Source organism: Oryzias latipes, chromosome 6 (genome assembly GCF_002234675.1).
Source record: "Oryzias latipes chromosome 6, ASM223467v1".
Taxonomy (NCBI): Eukaryota; Metazoa; Chordata; class Actinopteri; order Beloniformes; family Adrianichthyidae; genus Oryzias; species Oryzias latipes.
Window position 1 is genome coordinate 2,489,128 of NC_019864.2, and position 23,882 is coordinate 2,513,009.

Here is a 23,882-nt window from a genome sequence, read left to right on the forward strand (position 1 = left end):
AAAATTACAGAAGCTGTTTGCAGTTTGCAGACTAATAGCTTTCATTCTTTTTTAATTGGTCTGACTGGCATTTTCCAGACAAGAAAGCTGCCAACAAGTTGATCATCTGCCAAGTTTCCCGACTGTGAGAAAAAGAAACTTGGATTAAATAGAGTATTTACTGTCGTAACAAGCAGGTTAGTAAGAAGAGGGTATAAAATGACATCACGTTTCTGAATGGCTACGTAGAAACATCCTGAAGGTAATGGCACATAACACATTAATCCCAGTGAAAGGTTTGGAATGATGCTTAGAAACACCTTTTAATAATTATCTTGAATAGATCAAGTCAACACAACAGTTGATTTGTATTATGTTCACGTTTCGACAAGTCTGAGTTTGTTTGTCTACAATCGGCATGAGAGGGTGAGTCATATTAACGGTCGCTCACCTTTAAAGTCATTATGTGTCGTGATATTGATGGGAACTGTGAAAGATGGCAGTTGGATTGTATCAGTGTCTCTTGTTAATTTGATAGAAACCTTCAATCTTTCAGTGAGTGACAGACACAGACTGATATTAAACAATAAACCAGGGGCAGTTGCTGGGCTTATTGTTGAATTCTTTTCTTTTTTTCATTCCAAAAACAGGTTTCAGGAATTTCAACAGTACCTTGAGGGGCAACTCATGAAATCCTGAACCCAAAGTGGAAAAGCTTTTTGGTGACGTTTGTAGATTAGTACTTCATGCTAACATTAAGGATTTTTAAACATAGATTAAAAGACTGCCAGAGAATATAAAACAGAACCTTCTGGCAGGTGAAAATAGAGAGCAAAAAAATAAATACGATCCTCTTAATTTTTGAGACTTGAGATAAATACAAGGATCTAAAGACTTAAACAGTTTAAATATTACAACAAAGGTATTTTATTACCAATGGGATTGTATGTGTTGTAAGTGAAATTTCCCTACATTTACTTCACAGACTAATAAACTCTGTTGCAATTTGTTTGGCTAATCTCTTTCCTGCTGTCTGTGCCAATCAGGCCATATTATGCAAGGGACCTAAAATTCTCCTCTTAATATAGACTAGAAACTGTCGGATCCCTGCCTGAACCAATTCAGGTCAGTCAGGTCACCAACCCTGCTTTCCAGCTTACTCTTTAATAAACAAGCTTTAGTGTTTCTAACAAAAAAATCCCCTCTGAGTTTGTTGTAGACTTCCTACAACAAATGTAGTCACAGGGCTTATTCAAATGAGACATGCTGACTTGTTTTGACTGATACTTCATGTTCTCCCCCACATCTTTGCCAAAAGTTTGCTAGTGTATTTGATCAATTTCAAACCTTCGAGGCTTTGATTCGTTGGGTGGTTTTTTCATATACTTTTCTGCTGATTTTGTTCCCTCACAGTGTCCTTAACTCTTTTTTAACACAGCACTTGTAATTATCAAGCTTAAATTGCAGCATTGGCAATAATCTCTAAATTGGAAACAAATACTAATTATATCAATAGAAACTGGGATGGCTAGATTCCTGTCCTTTTGAGATGTTCCTGATGTGAACGGTTAGAGAAGAGAGAATAACGAAAGAAAGTGGTAGCTTGTTTGAGACAAATGCTTTTTCTGTGGTAAGTGGGTGGATTTCAGCGAAACTCTAACTTGACTTCATGTCCTTCAGGCATTGTTTGGAGCACTGTAATTCATTACAAAGGGGAACTGTAACATTTTACTTTATAATTTAACTAAGAAATGTAATGGAGTACTATTTTTGGTGATATTTTAGTTTATTAACTTACGTTTTACAACAAACTAGATGGCTTAAATGTAATTTTTCAGAAAAGGTGACCACAAGGTGTAAACAAATAAAATGACAAAAAGGCAATAAAACATTTATTTTTCTGCTTGTGGTCAGTCGCTTAAAGCTTTTTTAGAATTCATTGTAGCCTAAGTTATTAATAAAAATGTTCTCTTAAGCCTCATGGGCCCAAACGCTTTTTCATTTATTTGTTTGTGTTCCCCTTTAGTGTTGTTGCTGTTTCTTGGTTGAGTCATTAGCTATCTGTCTTGGGGCTGGATTGATAAAAACGATTAATCAATCTTAATCAATCCAAGCTCAATAAATCAAACTCTAAGGAAGATTTGAGCAAAAGCACCAGCTCCACCAAGAGGCCTAACTGAAATGCCTTCCAGGAGAGGCAGAGCATTTATTTGTGCAATATGAGATCGTTTGGAGCCTTTACAATGTTAATGATCCGCACATTTTTGTTGGAGCTTCTCTGTTTGAGAAACCATGTAAACTGGATGTTGTCAACAATCTCATTGGACTATTATTTCAATAATACATTTCATAGTATGTAAACTGCATCAAATTAATATGAATATCTTCAAAACATATATAGATTATTATTTTTTTTCTATACAGATATGTCTAAAAGTGTAAACTGTCTAAATTGAATTGAATCGAATTTATCAAAAGAATCGGGAATTGAATCCAATTGATTCTGGGAATTATTGGTGATACCCAGTCCTAATCTGTCCTTTTTAATGTGGTCTCTGGTTTCTATTTTCAAAGTGGATGGCCTTTTTTTGTTTTTTTATGGACTACACTGGATACAGCTGGTTGGTCATCCAGTTCTTTGTCTGGGGCTTCAAATCTACCCCAAAATATACAATATAATTATACAATATTATTAGCAGTCCTTTTTAAACCACATTTCCAACCTTGTATTAATCACTTTATATTAAGTTACTTTTTATTTAGCATCTTCAGGTTGTTACACAGAAAGTAACTTAAAGTAATACAATAACCCATAATATTTCTGAAACAGTAACTTTGTAGGGTAAAAGATTAAACTTAAATAAGTAGCATGGTGCAGTGGTTACAATGCTCACCTCACAGCAAGAAGGCCCTGGTTCAAATCTATAGTTTGCAGGTTCTCCTCCTCTCTAAAAACATGCTTCATAGGTTGATTAAAAGATCTACATTGTTCCTAGGTGTGTGGTGGCCTGGCCCTGAAAGAGACTGGCAACCCCCTCCAGGGTGTACACTGCCTTTGCTCAACAGTAGCTGGGACAGCAGTCCCAACAGCAAATCCCTTTCTGACCCCAAAACGGAGACAGTGGGTTCAGTATATTGAATGACAAGTAATCTGTAATGTATTAGAGTTTAGAAGTGACTCCCTGTGAGTGACGATGGGCCGTTTCCAGTGCAGTTAATGGTTGTAGTCTGGTCACTGTGGGTCTGAGAGTGGGGCTTACTTCATGACACATTAAGCCTTTGAGCAAGGGCTTCTCCCTCTCCAAAAAAAGAAAATAATAATAAAAAAACATTTATAAACATCTAATCAAACTTCTAATGATTTTTTTCTTCAGATTTAGTTATTTAGGCCAAAAGCTTTCATTTAGTTTTTAATGTAAGAATTCATACATTTATTAACGCAAATTTGAATGCTCACATTTGACTTTTTTTAGCATATATTTTATACTAAAACATAAAACACAATTTAAAAAAAATCAAACAATAAACTGACAAACAATGAAATTAAAAATTGTATATGTAAATTTATTCAATTTTTTTAGCAGTGATACCAGGCGCTATTTTGAAATTATACTGATGAATTATACTAAGTAAAATGCCTGTGCATTTTAAATATTTACTTATGACATAATTTACACTTTTATCAAAATTTTTGATAAAAGTTCGTGCCTAATCTGCTGACAAGAAATGCGATAAATATTTTGACAGTCTTTGATGTCCTCAAATGCAGAAGCTTTCAGAAATGCCGCTGAGAAACTGAAGCTATCATTGTGTGGACATAGATTAAACAGGAGATACTCTTTTATACTACTGTTGCCATCTTAGACGATTCAAATATTTTCTTTTAGACGTTTGAACAAAAGTCTGTCAAGCTAGAAATGTACAAGATGAATTGTTTTCTTTCACAAACTAAAACATTTTGCCTTTTCTTTGCTGTTGCCAGTGAATGAGGGTTCTCCTAATACTGAAAACTGAGCTGTCACATGTGATTGTAAAGTAAAGTTAACACTAAAACTGGGTGCTGCATTGGGACTAAAGTTTTGTTTGAGAAAACTGTGAAAAAGTGCCTGCGAATGTCTGCTCAGCTCTGCCTTAAGCTGAAAACGGCGTCATTTTGGTCACAAGTAAACTAGTCAGGTGGAAACCTCATTACATCTTCTAGGTTTACCAATTTATATGATATAAATTTATGTTTTGCTGTTTTACAGAGCTTTTCATAAAATTAGATTGATAATGACCATAATCTTTTCCACTTTTGACATCAGAATTTGCATAAGGATGTGAAATGTGTGATAAGTGAAGACAGGGATATTAGCTGCCATTCCCCAGGTTTCATGGAACAGATTCACAGCACATGAAAACAGCAGGATGAAATGTAATATTACGGGAGCTTCAAGGTCTGACTACAAGCCAGAGGTTCAGATCTCGCTGTACCTCCTGGTGCTGACAAGTTATGAGGCCGCTATCGAAAACATATTTTTACAGAATCTGGTGGGCAGATGAGTTCTGAGGAGAAGTGCATGATTTGATGGCGGTAAAGTTCTTACGTTTCTGTAACATTAGCACAGGTTAACACTCTTCAAGAGCTCTCCAGTTTTCCATCAGGCTAAGAATGTTTAGCTTGAAAAGACTGAATGTAAAAATACCAGAGATCTATTTTGCTACAAACTAATAAACTGTTATTCATGACTTACCAATGCAAACCTATTCAACACAGGAGACAGACAGACTTCTCTGGACTCAGTCTTTAACCTTTCTGTCAGTTTTTAAAAAAATCTTTATAAAATGTCCCACAGCCATATGTAACATGTTCGTCGGCCCTCATCCAGGCTCAGTTCATCTGCAGTTCTACCATGCAGGTTTGTTCTGAACTGTAAAACAGTCGGCCTAAGATTTACAAGTTCAGACAAAATTGTCTATTTATTTTGAAAATGAAACAAGCTGGTAACAGTAACAATCATGGAACAATTATGTAATTGTGAAAGTTGACAGGAATGCATAAGTGACTTGTGGTGACAACTGGAAACTCTTACTGTAGAAAATGTTAGCTGAGGGCGACGGACACTTACACCAGGCACAATAGACTAAAAGACGCTAAAACATTACTACTCCAACTTCCATCAATGACCGGTGAGACCAGCGCTCACACTCCAATACAAAAATCATGAAGTTGAGTCTGTAACAAATTCAAACTTTGTGATAACACTATTAATAGAATTGAATTCTTAATGAATATGAGTTGCTGTGAAATCCTGTCATGATTTTCTTGTTTAAATATGTATCTTTTTCCTCATTAGGTATTTCTAAGGGTTTCTGGACAGGCTGCTGTGCCTCCATCCATTCATCTGTGGATCCTGTTGAGCAGTCACAGCTGCCTGCACGGTGCTGTTGACCCACACTGTATATTAAGTCCCACTGCAATCTTTTTTTGATCTATTTTCAAAGTATTCCCAGTGGTATTTTAATTATTATTATGTTGCTTTTAGCCTAAAAAAAAAAAACCTGTGTCGTCTAGGACATAGTTTCTGCAGCAAAGCAGTAGACCATTAGAAATTCACGTCTAAGTTGAGGCTGGGACTATTGGTGCAGAGCAACCCCATCCCCGTAATTGCCTCACAGTTGCTGAGAGCTCTCTGTTTACACACTCACACCCTCAACCTACTGTACCATGTACCGGTGATCAATATTAGAGCTATCCAGCCATACAGTTTAGATTCCAGCTCAGACGAGGAAAACAAAGACGTCCATGGATCTATTTGTCTGCTAGTCCATCTGAACGGAGCAGAGAACTTGTGACACACAGCCATTTTCCACAAATAAGATCTTTTTTTAAACTGCATGTTTTGGTCTGCTCCTGATTCACAACAATTTAGATTTAGAAACACTTTTCAAAGGCAGTTTTAAGGCAACTTTTTCCAATGTGTCCTACATCATCAGAAAAATTCAGCATGAACATGTTACAAATACCAGAATCACCATTTTCCTCTGAATCATTAAGGAACTCTGTTTTTGTCTTCAGTGTTGGCTCGTCTTGCTTTAGCTTAAGTTCTCTGTGCATAATTGTTTGAAGGGTATAAGTTTCTTGTCTTTTTCCCACTGTCTGTGGCAGTGGCGGTTTTTGATATGGGCGATGTGGGCGGTCGCCCAGGGCGGCAATACATAGGGGGCCGTGCCTGAGGCGTTACACATAATGTGCTACATACTATATTCAAAGAGGAAGCTTAGAGCTTTTAATTTGAAAATGCTTCAGCAACCGACGCTTGATGCTGTTAGTTTGACACATCAGACTTTTAAGAATGTCTTCCTCCTATTTGCTCTTCACACTTATGGTGCAAAAAAAAAACAAAAAAAAAAAAGAATACCTCAGAGTGAAACAACGTAAAACAGGCACATGAAAAGGAATTAGGCAGAACAAACATCCGTGCTCAACCCAATTTCGAAGAAAGCAGGCAATGGAGATTATTTCCCACAATTCTTTGCTCCGACACAGCAGACCCGATGCGCACGTGACCACCGCCCTCTGCTGCAAGACGCTTGCGGCCACACCTCTTTGCGGTAGTCTTTGGAACATAAGTCAAAAAACTCGAGAGGGGAGCGCAGCTCGCCGGTGGCTGGCTGAATCACACTAACAGGGGATTGTCAGATAGAAAAGGACTCCCAATCAACTCTGAGCCGCAGCTGCGCCTCCCGTCATAGAGACGGAGCCGCGTGTGTCAGAGGGAAGGGGAGGGGGAGGGGGAGGGGGGATGAGATCAGACCATTTTTTTAGGATTCAGTTTTTTTGGAGGATTTCTACTGTTGGTGTTGCACAAATTTAGGGAAATGCCAAATATTTTTGGAGTAATCCCACTGATGAGTTCTATGATTTAGTCTTTAATGTTTTATAAGACCTAAACATATTAATCACAATAAGTTTTATTTTTTAGATCTAATCCCTCTGATATGTTTCACAAAGACACACACAGGACGTCACACATTAAGAAATTATTGCTAAAAATGAAGCAGGAGTCCAGCTCTAAAAAAAAATGCTCAAAAAAATGATGAAAGAGCAACAAAAATGGAATTATTTGATATGTAATTTCTTATTAATATTTCCAGGTTTTCTTTGTTTTGTCCTGCAGCATGTTCATATTTGTATAATTTTGACAGAATATATTTCTATGGAGAACAAAATATTACAAGTTATTTAAGGTTTAACTTGAGTTATTCTGGATTAATGTTCCTGTTTTTATTCATATTTATGTTCAAAAATTTCAGTTTAAAAGGTTTAAAAGTTTAGCTTTAGTGTGTTCAGTAAATGTTTATCTTCTTCGGCCCAAAACCTTAAGCGTGTTTTTAACTTAGGCCCCCTGTGTGACTGAGTTTGACCCCCCTGTAATACGAGTCTAGAAAATTCATGCATTTTTTGAGTAAAATGGCTAAATAGAGGATAGGGAACACAACAGGATGTTGTCAAATTTTGTATGTGTGCAGGGGGGGGGGCACTGGTGGGGTTACTCGCCCAGGGAGTAAGTTAGTGTAGAACCGCCACTGGTCTGTGGTGAGGTTTTCTTTCCTGCATCTAGGTTATTACATGCTTGCTTGACCGACACAAATCAAACACCAATAATTAATTTGGTGCTGGACCAGTAATGTTCTTGACCAGTGGAGATTTGACACCCACTATTTATTTACAAAAACTATCTACCAACAGAAATAATTATTATCTAGTATTATTATTGTCTTTTATGAAAAATAAAACTGGTTTTCTTTGCCCTGGCTTTAAAAATAATGCACAGTATAGAAAAAAATACAAGTGATCCAGCAACTATGTGTACGTATGATGACTGTGAAATTAGAACATTCACAAAAATGTGGCCTGGCCTTTATAAACGTCTAAACACTACTTTCGGCTTTTTCTGAAGAGTTATTGTCTTTATTTTAAAAGAACATATGCCAGACAAAATACATAATGCTATATACAGACATAGACCCAAAATCCATAGTTTTGTGCCAGTGTTGCAAAACACAATTTTAATTTCATAAACTCTTATCTGATTGGACAGTATCTGATGTCAACAAGGAAACAAACTGTTTTTTCTTCATTTGGAAGCAACCAAATGAAGGTGAGAAAAGCATCTTGACTAAACATCATAAAGCTCTTTCATTCAGTTTAGGAGATTCAATTTACAGCCTGACACTAAACTGAAGTGTTTAGCCGGATGGTGACCCATTCTTTATAGAATAATAAAAGCGGCAACATCAGGGAGTGTAATTATCAAAGGAACACAAGAGGCTCATGGGATTGTGACAGTAGCCAGATTGTCAGGAACATCACAGCTCTCCAGGTCTGCTGAAGGCCTGCTCTATTTCATCAAACCGAGGCAGAAGACGATTATCCTCGCCTCATTTCACATCATTACTTTGAACCCAAGACATCATTGGCTGAGTGAGCTCTCCAGATCAACAGTCTTGTGACACCTCCTATCCGCATAATCTTATAAATGCAGAACACAAGACCTTGCATGATATAAGTGCACCATAGCAACGACTATCCTGCTTTGTTAAACAGATGGGTATTTTATCTTAATCTGCTGTCTCACCACACCACTGTTTTCAATTTTTTCCACAAGACCTCAGATCCCAGGTTTCATAATAGGGATTAAAGGAGGGAAGATGAAGAAAAAACACAGGGCTTGTTGTCCAGATGTTCTTCTTGATTGTCACTCTAACAAATACTCAAACAAGATCACAAGGCAGTGTCTTTGTCACTTTCACATGTCAGCGTTTAGAGAGAGTTTGCTGTGCAAAGAAACCCAATGCTTCCTATCAAAACATGTTTTCAGCCTGCTGAGCTTTCAGCAAGAGAAACCAGTTGCATCAATTACCACATTCATGTGTAAAAGTAATTTGAATTGACAGTTAAGCAGAGGTACAAGAACACAACACATGAATTCGGGGAGAATGAGGAACCACAATTCAATTTTTCAAGTGACTAGAACTCACTTACGTGATTTACTTCAAGTAGAAATCAAATAAGGAGCTAAGAATATTCACTTTGGGCACTTAAGGCTGCTAACACTAACACAATAAACAGTTCAGCAAAGGACATTAGCCAGACTGTGGCCTTAGGACATCTAAAGGACAACCTCGAGGAAACTTGTACAAGTCACCCTCTTCTGTCAGAATTTTATAAGAGCTCGAATGTGCCAAAGCTCTGTGCTATCTATGGATGCAATGCTGCAGAAAATACACGTGGATTAAAATTTTTTTTTTATTTTAAAACCACTTTTGAAAAATCTGGAAGCTCTTCCTCAGTCAAATACAGTCTTGGTTGGAAATTGGCTTATTTTGACTCTTCAAAAATGTTTCTATAAACAGTTGAACTAAATTATGACAAAACCAACTAGATTCAGTCTGTTAAAGCTCTCTTGTGGGTTAAAAAGAACACCGGATTTAGTAGGAAACATTTACCAGACAAAAATAGTGTACAAATGAGGGAAATGTTGGGTTCCAAACTTAGATTGAGCACGTTTGGCTTTTTGCTTTTATTTCTTTCCAACAGGTCCCATCTCCAGATCAGTCTGATGGACAACTCTACCAAATGCACCAAAGTTAGTTTCAATCAAACTAAATCAAGAAAGTCTTTTGCCACCTTTACGTTCATCTTAAAACCAAAAATTACAAGAAAAGCTTAAAACATTCTGATGAAAGTGGGAATATTGTGAGGTGACACTGACTGACTGAAAGACCAATGCATGTGATACAAAAATGACCTCTAAAACTATCCCAAACAGCCAGACTCCCTCTACTGGGACCTCTGACTCTGGGACAAAGGCTGCACAGAAGTCGGTTGAGCTGAAAATCTGCTAACAAAGAAGCTGCTGCTTCAGCAAAATTTAAGCTGAAGCAGCAGCTGACAGTTTTTCAAAGATGGTTCCAATAATCTTAGAATCTTATAATAAAAATGCAAGTTTTAAAACTAATTTCTTTAATTTTAATGAAAGCAGAAACATTCCAGTGTGAGCTGCAACTACAATTAGAAAATCCTTTGGGTGCTTTACAGACAGTTCCAGCTGTCCTTATGTAACACGTTTCTTTTGAGCTAAGCGTTAGCCACAAAATGAGAGACAAAAATTGGATCTGAGGCTTTTTCTAAGGTTTTACTATAGGTTACAATTTTGCTAGTGATCAAAAAAACAAGGTGGAAACAAAAGACAAAACAAAATAGTTGTCCTGATGATCTGAAAATGTATTTCCACTCCAAAAGCTTCTCTATACCATAAAAACCTATAGAAGTCTGTAAATATCAGGATCCAGGTGCAGACACAAACGCAAGATGCAGGAAGTTCCAACAAAAAGAGATCTCCTATATTCAGTACAGAACACTGGAAACAAGGCCAGAAGGCTCGTGGCACTTGAGAAAGGCACACAAAATGATCTTGATTATAACAGCAGGAAGGATGAAACAATCAAGCAGTCATCTACCCTTGTGCTATCCTAGGCACTTTAACATTGGGAGTTGGGTCATCTAGACCCACTAGACAGTGCTCTGAACCTTTGTTCTTCAATGATTTGTGATCTTCACTGGTGTCCATGGATTACATGAAATCTTTCCACCTTTATCCACCTTTGTCATGGTAGGGAGAACACGTCAATGTAATGGGGGGGGGGGGTCATCTAAGATAGCAGAAGGGTTAAGATGACAGGGGATTTAAGGGAGAGAGAGTAAAGGCCTGTTCACACCGGGACGAATTTCGCCGGCGATTTTCGCCGACGTTTAACGCCTCGTGACTAAACAAAGGGCACCAATGAGAGTGTGCACACCGAGGCGAAAAAACGCCAAGCGCCAAAGCGTCAAAAAAAAAAAACGCCTCGGGTTCGTTTTTTTTTTTCGACGCGTCGCGTCGAAATCTATTCGACCAATGAGAATGGCGCTTTTGCACACGTGTCTGGAGCTTCTGAAGTTACAGTAAAACACAACTTGGGGGCGCTCAAACACAAAACTGCCTTGCTAAGCACACATACCAGCGAAGAAGTTAGACGCCAAGTAGCGTCTACACTGCCGCGAAGAAATAATGACGGACATTCTTAAATATCCCCTTACCAAGTACCAGTTGGAGCTACTGATGCTTGAAATATTCATGTTTTCTTTGTTTGATTCTGACAAGCGCGTAAATACTTGCTCTCTTCTTCTGAGTGAAAAGCGACTTTAAGAATCGTAAAGTTGCGCAGCGCCACCTTGTGTACAGGAGTATTTCTGTTTACATTAAGCGCCATCTAATGTCAGGGAATGAAATTGCATGTTCGCTCGGCTCATCGTCAGCGAAAATCGCCTGGGTGTGAACACAAAAGACGTGGCGAAAAACGCTGGCGAATAACGCCTGGCGAATATTCGTCCCGGTGTGTACGGGCCTTAAGAGACAGGAAAAGAAACCTTGAGACGAGAGGAGCCGGTAACAGAAGGTAACAACAAAAACTGGAAACACAACTACAGCCTGACCCCCAATCCTACAGTAACCTATGAAAACTGAATAACACAGATGGAGTACTCTTTGTAACAGTTATAATATGTAAAATACACAGACACTAGTTTCTAGGGCCAGTTTTTGATGATATCACGTTTTCAACCATCAACTCTTAAGTTCTTTTTAATTTCCTGGTTGGTCCCTGGTTGGTACAAAGTTATTTTCTTGACCAAGGGATTATTGCCTTCTGCTTCCCTGTCACCTCTTCTATGCAGAAATTACTGAATTTGCCTTCTCTATGTTGTTCCACTAATGTTGTATAAACTAGTGATATAGAAGTGGAGTAAATGCATCAGTTGTTAATTGATCTTCTTTAGGGTCTAGAGAACATGTCAAAGCATTTGTTCAAACAGGACAAGTCATGTTTTCACATCCATCATCCTTCCTCTGATTGTTCTGTTCTAACAAGTGTTGTCCCAATGCTCTAAATTGAGACAATATAAGCAGATTTCAATTTTTCTTTTCTCTCTCTCATAAAAAAAAACTTACACCCTTTCCTCTTAAGGCGCAAAAAGTCACTCATGAACACAAGAAATGGTTACTACATTAAGACATTCAGGACAATCCTGTCATTTCCAAGAAAACGGGAACCAAAAGTCCCAAATATCTAAAATGTAGTTGCTTTAGATTAGTTTAAAGTTTACTAAATATATCTTGAACCCATAGTACTTTGTGTCAATGTGCAGATTTTTCTGAATATTACTAGATTTTCCACCTTGACTACAGAGCAGTCTAATCTTTGATACATTTTGCAGTGGGATTAATGAAAATTGGACCACTTTGAAACTGGTACTGCTGATACATTGAGCTCACAGGCAAGTTTCCCTGAAATGTTCACTACTTTCATTTAATTACCCGCTGCTTCATGATGGCAGCCACAGTAAAAGCAATGTTTATGGCTTTCCATGGTGACGGCTGTGACTGTACCAGAACTCAAACCCACGACCTGCTAAATGCTGCCTTACTGAGGCTTGTTTGCTCCATAGCTTTGGTAGGTCTAATCAGCATAACTAACATGTTTATATATGTTAAACAAGGTCAAATATGTGAGTTTTTGTATAAAAATTAGATGTATATTTCAGCAGCCATGATTGAATTTCTTAACCAAAAAAAATGCAAATCATGAATAAAATATCAAAGAAACTGAGCAGAAATTAAATGCAACATTTATGTTTTAACAGTGAAAACAAAAAGAGGAAAGTTCTCCATTGAGGCTTTTGGTTAGAAGTCATGGTCTGCTGACTTGTTGAGATCTTGTTCTGCTACTTTTCTTGTAAAGAATTTCTCTGCATATTTGTTATTTGAGAAGATGAAGCAACAGCTTAATCTGATTACAGTAGATTTGCCCAGCATGTGATTGAAGACTTATGGTCCTTGTTATGTCAAGTTTCTGTATGTTTGTCTTTCTCTCTCAGAGCTGTAATTTTTAATGCATCTGATACAGAGATGGATACACATGCGCAACCCCAAAATGAACCTGGCCATAATTTATCCAAATAATTTGCTGCTTTATTAGAGTACATTTTGACTTGAACTACTGATGCTCAAGCTACAACCACTTTGTCCTTTCCATGTCAAGAAAGAAACTTGATCTGACTACAGAGAGAAAAGCTTACAGGGGAATATGATCATAAAATGTGTGTGATGACAGCGTGCTTTGTCTTGTTTTCCTTGGACAGGAAACGTAATGTTTTATAATCCTCTTACAACCCCTTTATATAGCCGCATTATTTACAATGTCAACAAACCAAGGACAGGACAGATCTAGTTAATATGCACTAACTGCAGTTAGGGAATTTGTCTTGGCCAACAAGGAAGAGAGCTGAGTTGTGCAATTGTGCTTGTTATCAGATTCCCTGCAGACACACTTCGCCAAACTTTTACCTTCACAAGTTCTCACCTCACCGCCTGGCTGGATGTGTCTCTTTTCTTTTTTCCATTAGAAAGGAGATCTCACACTAAATGGCAATACTTTGAGACACAGAGGCAACTCCCATTCAGATTCTTCTAAAAGGAAAATCTTGCTCCTGGGAAGGAAACCTCAGAAAAGCAGTTTTAATCATTGATTGAGATTGTGTCAGCCTGACATTGATCTCTGAAGGCATGTTGTCTGATCCAGACTTCAACCGGTGCTTGGTGCTGCAGTGGAATTTTACTTGTTTTTAGTTGCCTTTAATCTCAAGCATGACTAGATAAATGCAGGAAGGGGGAATTTGGGAAAGTACAAGGAAGTGATTTTTAACATACAAAAAAAAAAGAGAGAGTTGTACTAAACTAAATAATTATGTTTTTCTTTTTTGGCACCTTATTTTTGGATTAAACCGTCACATTTAATTACAAGCCCATTTTTAAATGTAGTGCTTTAAACCAGTGTTTTTCAACCAGTGTGCTGTGGCACACTAGTGTGCCACGGGAAATGGCCAGGTGTGCCGTGGGAAAATGCTCTAATTAACTGATCTAAAAACATTTTCCATCTCCAGGATTTCAGCTCTGTGTTCATCCAAACAGGTCCTGATAAAACACTGAGTAGTTGGGAATATAAAAGATCATAAAATACTTTTTTATTTGTTTTTATTTGATTCTATTAAAGACATTTTGATAAGAATGACAGTACCGCGATTTAGCTGCAGCTTCAGCTCTGTTTTAGGAAAGGTCCCGCCCCTTAACTGTCTCCACCAATCATTCTTGGAGGCTTAATCACATGTCATCAGTCTGACCAATCAGAAGTGGATAAAGTCTTCACTTCCTTGTTCTGATTTAGCTCCTAAAGTCTCTCAGTTCTAACAAAAATTCCAGCTAAAGCTCGTCTTTAGCGGTGTAGCTTTCCACAGAATCCGGTGTCAGACCGTGGAACAAGTGAACAAAACCATGAAGCTCAGAGAAGAGAGTCTGTCTGCCATCACTACATCTCCCATGATGCATTGGGTTAAAGTGACAGCGTCTCAGCGCACAATGAACATTCGTTGTTTAACGTCTTGAAACCACAACAAACACACATCAAACAGTTTTTCAATCTTCTAACTTAACTTTTATTGCATCTTTTAGAAAAAACAGCTGCAGTTTCCAGCTTTTTCTGCCACAATTATCACAAAAATGCATGTGAGATTGTGGAGGGGCTGTAGATCAATACAGACTATGACTTTCTCCTTTTTTGGGGGGGGGGATGCTGTTGTGCCACAGGATTTTTGTGAAGGTTAAAGTGTGCAGTGGCTCAAAAAAGGTTGAAAAATACTGCTTTAAACTCTTAAAGTAAACTGCAGTGTTGAAATGTTGGCTTGTGCAATCAAGTAACTGAGCCTAAGTTGTTTTGTTGCCACTGTTCACCCCACAGGTCACTGTAAAGAGGCTCAGCCAAGCGCTGAAGTAAAGGGGCCACCTGGTGTTGTTGCAGCTAAAACGTATGGGCAATGATCTAGAGAAATTTCACTTAAACCAAATCTGTCAGTGTTGCGAGGTGAGGGGGGCATTTTACTGTGCATGCCGTTACTGTAGCATGCACCAAGTTATTGCGGCAAAACTGATTTTTACGTTGTAATTAACCGTTTTCAACAGGGTAGGCTGCACTACAATTACCTTTTAGCTACATGGCAATTGTCATCATAGATGAAGAGCTTTTAATGTCAGCATTTAAGTTTTTTCATCGTTTAAAATGAGATGGGGGGGGGGGTGCAGGAACTGCATTTTCTCTATTTTATAGGTGGTAATGAAACCTGACAGCCTCCAAACCCACAGCGTATCATGCTTTAAAAACTTCCAAAAACAACTATCAGCATTTTCTCCACACAGAAAGGGATATAATCATAACAAATCCCGATTAACTGTCCTTTTTCAGTCTTGAAAGCACGTGGACCATGTGGAAATAGTAATTTCTGAGTTGAAAGAAATGCCCAGAAAGGGAAGATTCCCTCTGGCATGTGCTCTAAGACGGATGTGCGTGGTATTACTCAGAACTGGAAAATAATTGCAAAACGTGAATGTGCGCTTGTAAAAATATCTAAAGATTTGTCACGACTAAGAAACCGTAGCTATGATGTAACTTGATGTGACATGTTAAGGACAGAAAAACCCCCGAAGGAGGAAATGTTTCAGGCAACTGTGGCATGAGGATCGTACTGCTCCAAAGAGAAAAAAGTGGAACTGAATACACTTCCATGATTATCGTCTTAAAACGTCTGAGCAATAAACTGCTGAATAAAGACCAAAGACATTACCAAGTAGGAGATAAAGTGCCATGCACTGTGAATTTTCCAGGTCTATTTGAAAGTAGATGTAATTGAAGTCCCACTTTGGCGTTTTTAGGATGTTCTTAAATTTTACTAATAGTGACTGATAATGAATGCTACACGTAAAAGTAACTGATAGTGGACTACATGTATTAAGAAAATAAAGCTTGAAATTGTTTTTCAGAGTATTTCTTTATTTTAATCACTGTGAATCAGGAGCAGAAGACGAAATGCAGTTTGAAAAGGAGCTAAGTTGTGACGTAAAATGTCTGTTGGTCTGACTGCAAGATCTCTGCTCTGAGGGTGAATTTGCCCCACACCAACAGCTCCCAACTCAGAGGAGAATTTCTAATGAACTCCTGCCACTCTGCATAAACTATGTCCAAGAAAATGACAGGTTGTTTGGTTTTGGCTAAAAAAAGCATGATCAGAATGAAAAGACCGCTGGGAATGCTTTTACAATGGATTAAAATATGATTGGACTGGGTCTTTAGGTCTTATGGGAAAATTCTCATCTGGTTTATCAGAAGCCAAGTTTTGAATTATCATTTTTTTCAGATTGTATACTAAAAACACAATTGAGTTTAAAGGACCTATATCATGCTATTCTTAAGCCTTTTATAGTAAACAATATCCATGTATATGATAACACATAATCGTTGGCACACAAAAGAGTACCCCGTTTCATGACGGCAACCTAGAGTCGACCTCGGCAGCGTGTCTGCGTTTCGCCCACGAAAACAAACAGCATCTGAACTTTTGCAAAGATGGAAGGGGCTGATCTTAATGGTCTATCCCAGATTGTGAGAACCCACTTGTTTTTGTGGGTTGGGAGGGGCTGGTGCTCAGAGCGCAGGTTTTTAGAGAAATACTCAGAAACGGTTCTAAATATTCATATTTGTATTATTTTTGGTATGAACATTAAATACACTTTAAAAAATTGTTTTGCATGGTATAAGCCAACTGTAGGGTTAAATTCAAATCTCCCTATATGTTTAATTGCATGTTATGGCTATTACAAAAACCCAGTATCCACTAAGAGTCAACAATCCATAGACCAACTTAAACAGACTTGTTTGACTTTGCTGCTTGGCTGATACTGACTTCCACAGTGAGTCTAGGATTTAAAAAGGGGTTTCACCTGCCAAACGTGAGCCATGAATCTCCACGCAACAACAAGAAACTGCCTTGATGTTCTCGTAATGCTGACAAAAGTGATCAGATGAGACAGGAAAAGGAAGGGAGCAGAGACGTTGAGATTAAAGGAGAGCTGTAAGTTCAGCATTTGTTCACACTGTGCTTGTGTAACTTGGCTAAAACAGAAAGACCAGTGGAAGATTTGCATGTGCTTTAAAACACATGGGAGAAAATAATTGAAGTAGACGCTGCCTCTTTTCTCCACACTTTCAGTTAATCAGATTTTGGGAGAAGCACCTGCTCTGAGACAAAAGGAGAAACCCTTTGATAAACAGTCAACTTCAGGACAGAGTCTGTTCTGTTCATTGTCTGCAGACCTTCTAATAAAACAAAACCTTGACAATCACACGTGGCCAGAAGATTCTGAAGGTTCTCCCTCATATTACTTTTTAATGTCTTTGTTAAGGCTCCTTTCATCAGCCTCATGGAATCTCTAACTGCCGTAAACTATGAAGCGTCTCCAAATGTCATAAAGTCCCACTCTGATTATCTTTTTATCTATTTTCCAAGTGTTCCTAGTGGTCTTTTACTTATATTGATGCTGTTTTTAGCTAAAATCAACAACTTGTGTCATCTTTTAGGACATGGTTTCTTCAGAGAAGCAGGAGTTCCTTCCCGCACCCTTCCCATCATCCATCTGTTTGCACTCTCTCCTGCTAGCCTAAGGCCTGGAGTTATCCAGCCGTACAGTTTAGATCCAGATTCCAGCTCAAATGAGGAAAACAAAGACGTACATGGATCTAGTCGTCTACAAGTGGAAGCATCCGAATGGGAAGCTTGTGGCCGCCACAAGAAGCTTCTATGTCACACCTACAAGCTTTTTTCAATGGCAGTTTTTTGTCTGCTCCTGATTGATCATCAAGAAAATGCTACATGAACATGTTAAAAACACCAAAAACACAATTTTCGTCAGAGTGGATGTATAGGAAATGGCCAAGTTTCTTGGTTCTTTCAGTGACTTTTCATTTTAGGATCCCGATGGAACAAATGCAAACTGGAAAATCTAGTTGGACACTTCGGAAAGGGAACCCATTTATTTGTGGCTGTTTTTATTATTTTTTGTTTCTTACTAAATGATCTCTATTAGTCATGCCTTCAAATGAGTTGCTCATAAAGAGTGATGTAGCCCCAGACAACCCCTCCATAACTCTAAATACGTACACAATGATTTAGTGCATACTGTATATAGTTATGAATAATAGAACTGGAATGGGGAAATTAGCCGAGACTTATCAATAATGCAAGGCCCCAGCCAACAGACACTGAGTAAGGCTGTTGTCAGCATCAAATTTATGGCATGTTTGTTACACACATTTGGACCTCCCAGTTAAAAGTTGAAATGTTAAGTCTGCTGCCTCTAGGAAAAAAACAAAACTCTGGCCTCTGGTTCTGACTTCCTGCCAATTGATGAAACACTTGTATCTGATGCGGCGCTGCTTCCATATGGCACTTATTTCCTAATTAATGTTCGCATTCACACGATAGCTAAAGACCCTGCCAGTCCCAACTAAAGACGTTTCTTCCTGCAGAGACTCAAGCCCCAAACCAGGTGCGATCAAATGACTCCATCTGAAATGTCCTGCTTGCATGATACTTTTAAAGTGAATTCCTGACTGACACATCTCAGTGTGCAGTGATATATGGATTCCAGCTCCTCCGGTGAGATTTCTAGCTTCCTGGAAGGCTTCATTAGCTTGAAAGCTGCGCTCCTATATGAAGACAAACACCCTATTGGTTATCTGACACACTTTGATAAATGGCTTCATGTTGGGATTTTCTGGGTTTAGGGTTTATATTTCAGATAGATGTAAAGCTCAAAGTGAGGCCTTTTTCAAAGCAGTTTTTTTCTGATGCATATTTCTTGCTGTTAAGCTGATTTACGGCTAAGTTGTGTGCATATATCATTCAAACTATCTGAATTTGAATTAGAACAAATTAGCTAAGAAAACCACTGAGGATGGATTAAAGCAATATGACCTAAAAGGTTTATTGTTGTTCACAAAGATATTGTAAAATTAAACATTTCCCTTTATACTGGTATATACTGCATAATTTTCTTACTTTAAACTTTTCTTATTTTAAACTAACTTTCTTTAAAAATACATAATTTTCTCTGTAATATAAACATAGTCTCTTTTTTGTTTTTACTATAAAATCATGCATTAAACCTCAGCACACTTACATGAATTAGATAACCGTCTTTTCAGTAAACTGTCTTTTCCCTGTTTAATGAATTCAACCTTAAAACGCTCCATGTTTTCGTATTCTACAGGAATAGGTCTTGAATCAGCACAGAGTCACAAAATCCACAAGTGACTTACATGTATGAAGGTAAAAATGCTCCAAAAAGAACGCACTTGTAGATTTGATTTAAGAACTTGTAATACAGAATGTGAATACTTGTGCATCAAAAATCTGCATCTGTGTGTAAAAATCTTCTGCTGTGAACTGACAAATTTCCATTTGCATGTGTTTATTTAGAGTTACAACTTCAAATCTGTGATTACAACTGCTCAAATGTGCTTCTGCGTGTGCTCGAATCTGCTGGCGCAAATCACAAGTGCGCTACAACTGCGCCCTGAATTCTGATACATTCCTTGCGAGAAATTTGTGTCAAAAGTGATCTGTGTCCGATAATGGAACAAGGGGGGGAGGGAGGGTTAGAGGAGGCGGAGTCAACCAATCAGAGTGCAGGACTTAGAGGACTTGGTAAAGTTAGAAAGATCTTCACAGATTCGGACTTCCTGCTTTAATAACTCTTCCGATAATCGTTAAAATGTGACAGAGAATCTCAATCATTTTGTATTAACACGGAGAGTGCAGCTGTAGCGCACTTGTGATTTGCGCCAGCAGATTCGAGCACACGCAGAAGCACATTTGAGCAGTTGTAATCACAGATTTGAAGTTGTAACTCTAAATAAACACATGCAAATGGAAATTTGTCAGTTCACAGCAGAAGATTTTTACACACAGATGCAGATTTTTGATGCACAAGTTTTCACATTCTGTATTATAAGTTCTCAAATCAAATCCACAAGCTCGTCCATTTTGGAACATTAATACCTTCATATACATGTCCCCTTACTAGATGTCGCATTACACTTCTTCCTTTTCTTCCTGCACATGTGAATGTGTCCTTGTGTAAGACACTGGGCACTGTGATGACTAAGTGAGTGGGAAACGTATTGTGAAGGTTCTGAAAAGCTTAGCCAAGTCTTAAAAAAAGCATATTGTCATGTTTTATTTTCCTTTATTTCTTTTCATTGAGTTTCACAACAGTTTAAGGACAAGCAGAGCTGCAGGAAAAGGTGAGGAGACGCGATGAATGTTTTTTTGTTTCCTGGAACATTCACTCTTCAACCCAAAGAAGTCTACACTGCAGTCAAAAATAAAACATTGTGCTACATCAATAAATTTTGAGGTTGATCGAAACATGTCTACAATGGAAAATGTGCAACAGTAAGGCAGAAAAGATGCAAAAAGGGATAGGTTTGGCCAAGAACATGAAGACCGGCGTGCAGGCAAGGCAGAGGAATGAACAAAACCTGTATCGTTGGTGGCTTTTTGATCCGACAAACATCCTTTGCTAGCACAACCTGCACCTCCGTTGAAAAAAAATCCACAACTGATAGCAATTATTTACAGATTCCACAAGGTGCTCTGTGACATGACATAAATTGTCTGCTGGAGCTGATGTGCATGGCAGTGGTAATGCATGGCAAAGCTCGAACAGCACTTCAAAGTGCATGTTGAAGTCATGGAATTAACTTGAGGGGGGTAAACATGTCCTTTCTACGGCAGCAGCTGCACCTCTCTGCAGTTTGAGCGCCTGACCACAACCTGTCACACCGGTTCAGATTTACTGTTATATAGTTTCCTGCTGTAAGAATAATCTGGTTAACAACTTAGCAAATTCATTCGGCAGTGATTATTGGAGGTCTAACTCCTACACAGTAACACCCTTCTAGCCACAATGCTGACCTCCTGTTTGCTTCCGTGGAACATGTGACAAAATAAATCTCATGATGCATTGCTGATTACTTGTCACCCCCCTTTTTCTTTTCTTTTTCGCTTGCACTTTCTTGACAAAAACTTAAAATACAACTCCTGAGGCTCTGGAAGCTGACCTAGTTATCCTGAGGGGTTCTGATGAAGCCTCTTGGTCCCCCAGCAGGCGAGAAGCCATAACAATAAAGAGGAGGTAAACTGAGCCTGCTTGCGTGAGCAACAGGCCAGCAGATTTACAGCCTGCCTCCGTTCAGGCCTGGCTCTTCTGCACAGTCCACATCCAGGTCTCCGCCGTCCCGCCTGCCAAAAACCTCCTAACGCCTCTTCACCTGCTTTGCATCATTTCACCTGCTACACGTCAAATTTTAGAGATCCCCCTCTGCCTATCGCAGACAGATTTGAGAAGGAAGACATGTCTTTAGATTCATGGACACTTTCTGACCCCGTCTGAGGAAAGGCAAGGCCAACCAACTTCTCCACACATAAAGATAAATCCCTTTTAGTAGCAGGAATGACAGAGGCCTGTTTTGTGACGCCTTTCTAAACCTCCACAACTCAAAGCCCTGTGCAGCTGGCATAGGAATACTAGCGCTCCCTACTGGTGCCAAGTGTTTGGTGAAGGTGTCAAAACATGAGCAGGCTCTCGCTTTCTCTGTCAATCACCTTCTGCACCTCCGGCTGCCTGGATTGCCTCAAAATATGACTTGATTCTTGAAAAGAACAAAAAGAACTTTCCAGAATTTTCAATAAATCCTTCACTTCAGCACAATTGTCAAAACCCAATGAAAAACCTGCTCTCAGAAAGACTTTGCAGAAGATAAATCATCTTCAGTTTGCAATAATTCTTCCATTTTCTCCAGAAAATATATTTTGTAGGAAGATCACAAAAAATTCTAAAGCTTAGAAGGAGTTGGGCCTTTCTTGGGAGTGGAATTCAGACAGCCACTAACGGATTTACAAGAATCGATCACTTCATTCATGTCCACACATTAATAAATGACAACATTTTTGTTAATGCAGTTGAACTTGATTCAAAAAAGGCATCAAAGAAACTGTAGATAGTCTGTCTCACATCAGATGCCCACACAGTTTCCAGGAACTTCAAAGGCGTGTTACCCCTGCATGCACCCACGTACACACCCTATTAGAACCATATTAATGTGCTTTATGTCCTTTTATTTTAAAATCTGGTTTAAGCAGCTTAAGATATCGCACAGACTGCAGCAGAGAAAACCCTGAAATGCGCTGGTTTTAGATAAACAGCCTGGGGATAACACAAGAGGATTAAACCTACATTATGTTCAGTTTAAACAACGCCTTTTTCCTCTCCACAGAATAAATCCATGTAACTTAATGTAGTTTTGGCATGGTAACCAATTTAAGAAATAATCTACCAGCTCCTCCTCAAAAAGCCTTCAGGTCCCAATGAGCAGGAGAGAAATATGTTTTCACTTAAAGGACATGACGTTTTCACTTATTCCTTCACCGCAAAGCCAGTCCGTTTGCTTTTATGGTGGACAAGAAAAATGCACTGTTGAACAGTAACATCGATCTGAAAATAAGTCTGTAGTCTAGTGTTTAAACATTTTAGGACAGGGACGTCATAGGCCACAGATTACGGGGTCAAGGCTTGCAGAGTTTTAACCTAAGCTAAAAGTCTGCAGGCTGGTCAGGGCTGCGGTGGCGCGCAGCGGGTCAAGCCGCCGGAGCTCAGCTTTTGTCCAGATCAGCTTCAGGACTCACCTGACGCCGAATTCTCACCTCAGAACTGTAGCTTTAACGAGGGGGGGGGGGGGGGGGGGCAACCGTAACGAACCCCATCGTACGCTGTTGCCCCGATTTGGGTTTTGTTCCATCACATTGGATGGATAACTGCAGCGCATCAAAAGTGACTTTAGACCACAATCTCGTTCATGAATAAAAGTGAGAGTCCGGTGGGACTCCAGACTGGCGCAGTTAGAATTATCACAAACTCCACAGAGCTGCACGCCGCGCGAACACGCGAAACCCTTTGGTAAGCGTGGCACTATGGAGGGAAGCCTCCATGCCGCTGGCTGTGATCCCTGACGCGTTCGAGTCCACCTGAAGTCCCCCAAAGCGCTGCTCTTGCTCTCACGGAAGGCGCAAAAAAGACCCCCGTTTCTGATTCAAACGTCTTCCCGGTTCCTGGAGCGCAGCAGGAGCGTGACGCGCTGCAGCCCCAAACGGCTAATCCCCAGGCTCAAGCAAGGAAGAGGACAGCAAAACAGCAAAGGCTGACACTTACTTTTGACTTCTTCATATGGAACGACAGGAGTAGCCTAAATCCAGTGTGTGCGAAAGCCTATTTTATTTTACTTCTACGGGGAGGAAAGGGGTTGTCATCATCCTGTGTGCACATATCCAATGCCTAAGTGAGTCAGAGGTATCCAAATGCAGGTGAATAAAAAGGGGGAAAAAGCACCCAAAAGGAGGTAAAAAGTAAACAAACGTTCAATCTTTATAGGCTGTTATGTCAACCCGTCAATCTAGGCTACAACATGGATCCAGACACTGAGGGCTGGCAGCGGAGGAGCGGGACAGCGCGCAGAGGGAGGGAGTTAAGCCTTTATAATGATGCGTAAAAAGCAGTCAAAGAGCCGCCCTCTGACGGGCTGGAGAGTGTGAAAAGGTTTCCTCTGACACCACTGCTGCCAGTACAAACAGATCTCAGGGGAGACACAGGTCCAGTGCTTCAACAGAGCTTCTTTCAGACAAAGACAAAAAAAGGCTTCAAGTTTGATGTTTCGGCCTGTGATCATGTTTTTTTCCTTTTTTTTTAATAAAGACGCATTGTACAACATCGCAGATGGCGAGGTTTTCTGTGCTGCTATGGAGGCTCACAGAGCAAATGACTCATTTTTGTGAGTCAAAGCGTTTGTCACGGAATTTGAGGGATTGAGCCTGTGTG

The 23,882-nt window shown here is 39.2% G+C and overlaps 1 protein-coding gene across 1 annotated transcript in view; it reads right to left on the reverse strand.

Annotated features, from left to right (window-relative positions):
* The window catches only part of kitlg (KIT ligand), a 43,587-nt gene extending 20,004 nt beyond the window's left edge, over positions 1-23,583 (reverse strand). The window contains exon 1 of the mRNA XM_011472884.3: positions 23,220-23,583. Within this exon, the coding sequence (XP_011471186.1) occupies positions 23,220-23,234 (15 nt within the window). The 5' untranslated portion in view covers positions 23,235-23,583. The remainder of the gene's footprint in view (positions 1-23,219) is intronic.
* Positions 23,584-23,882: the final 299 nt, after the last annotated feature.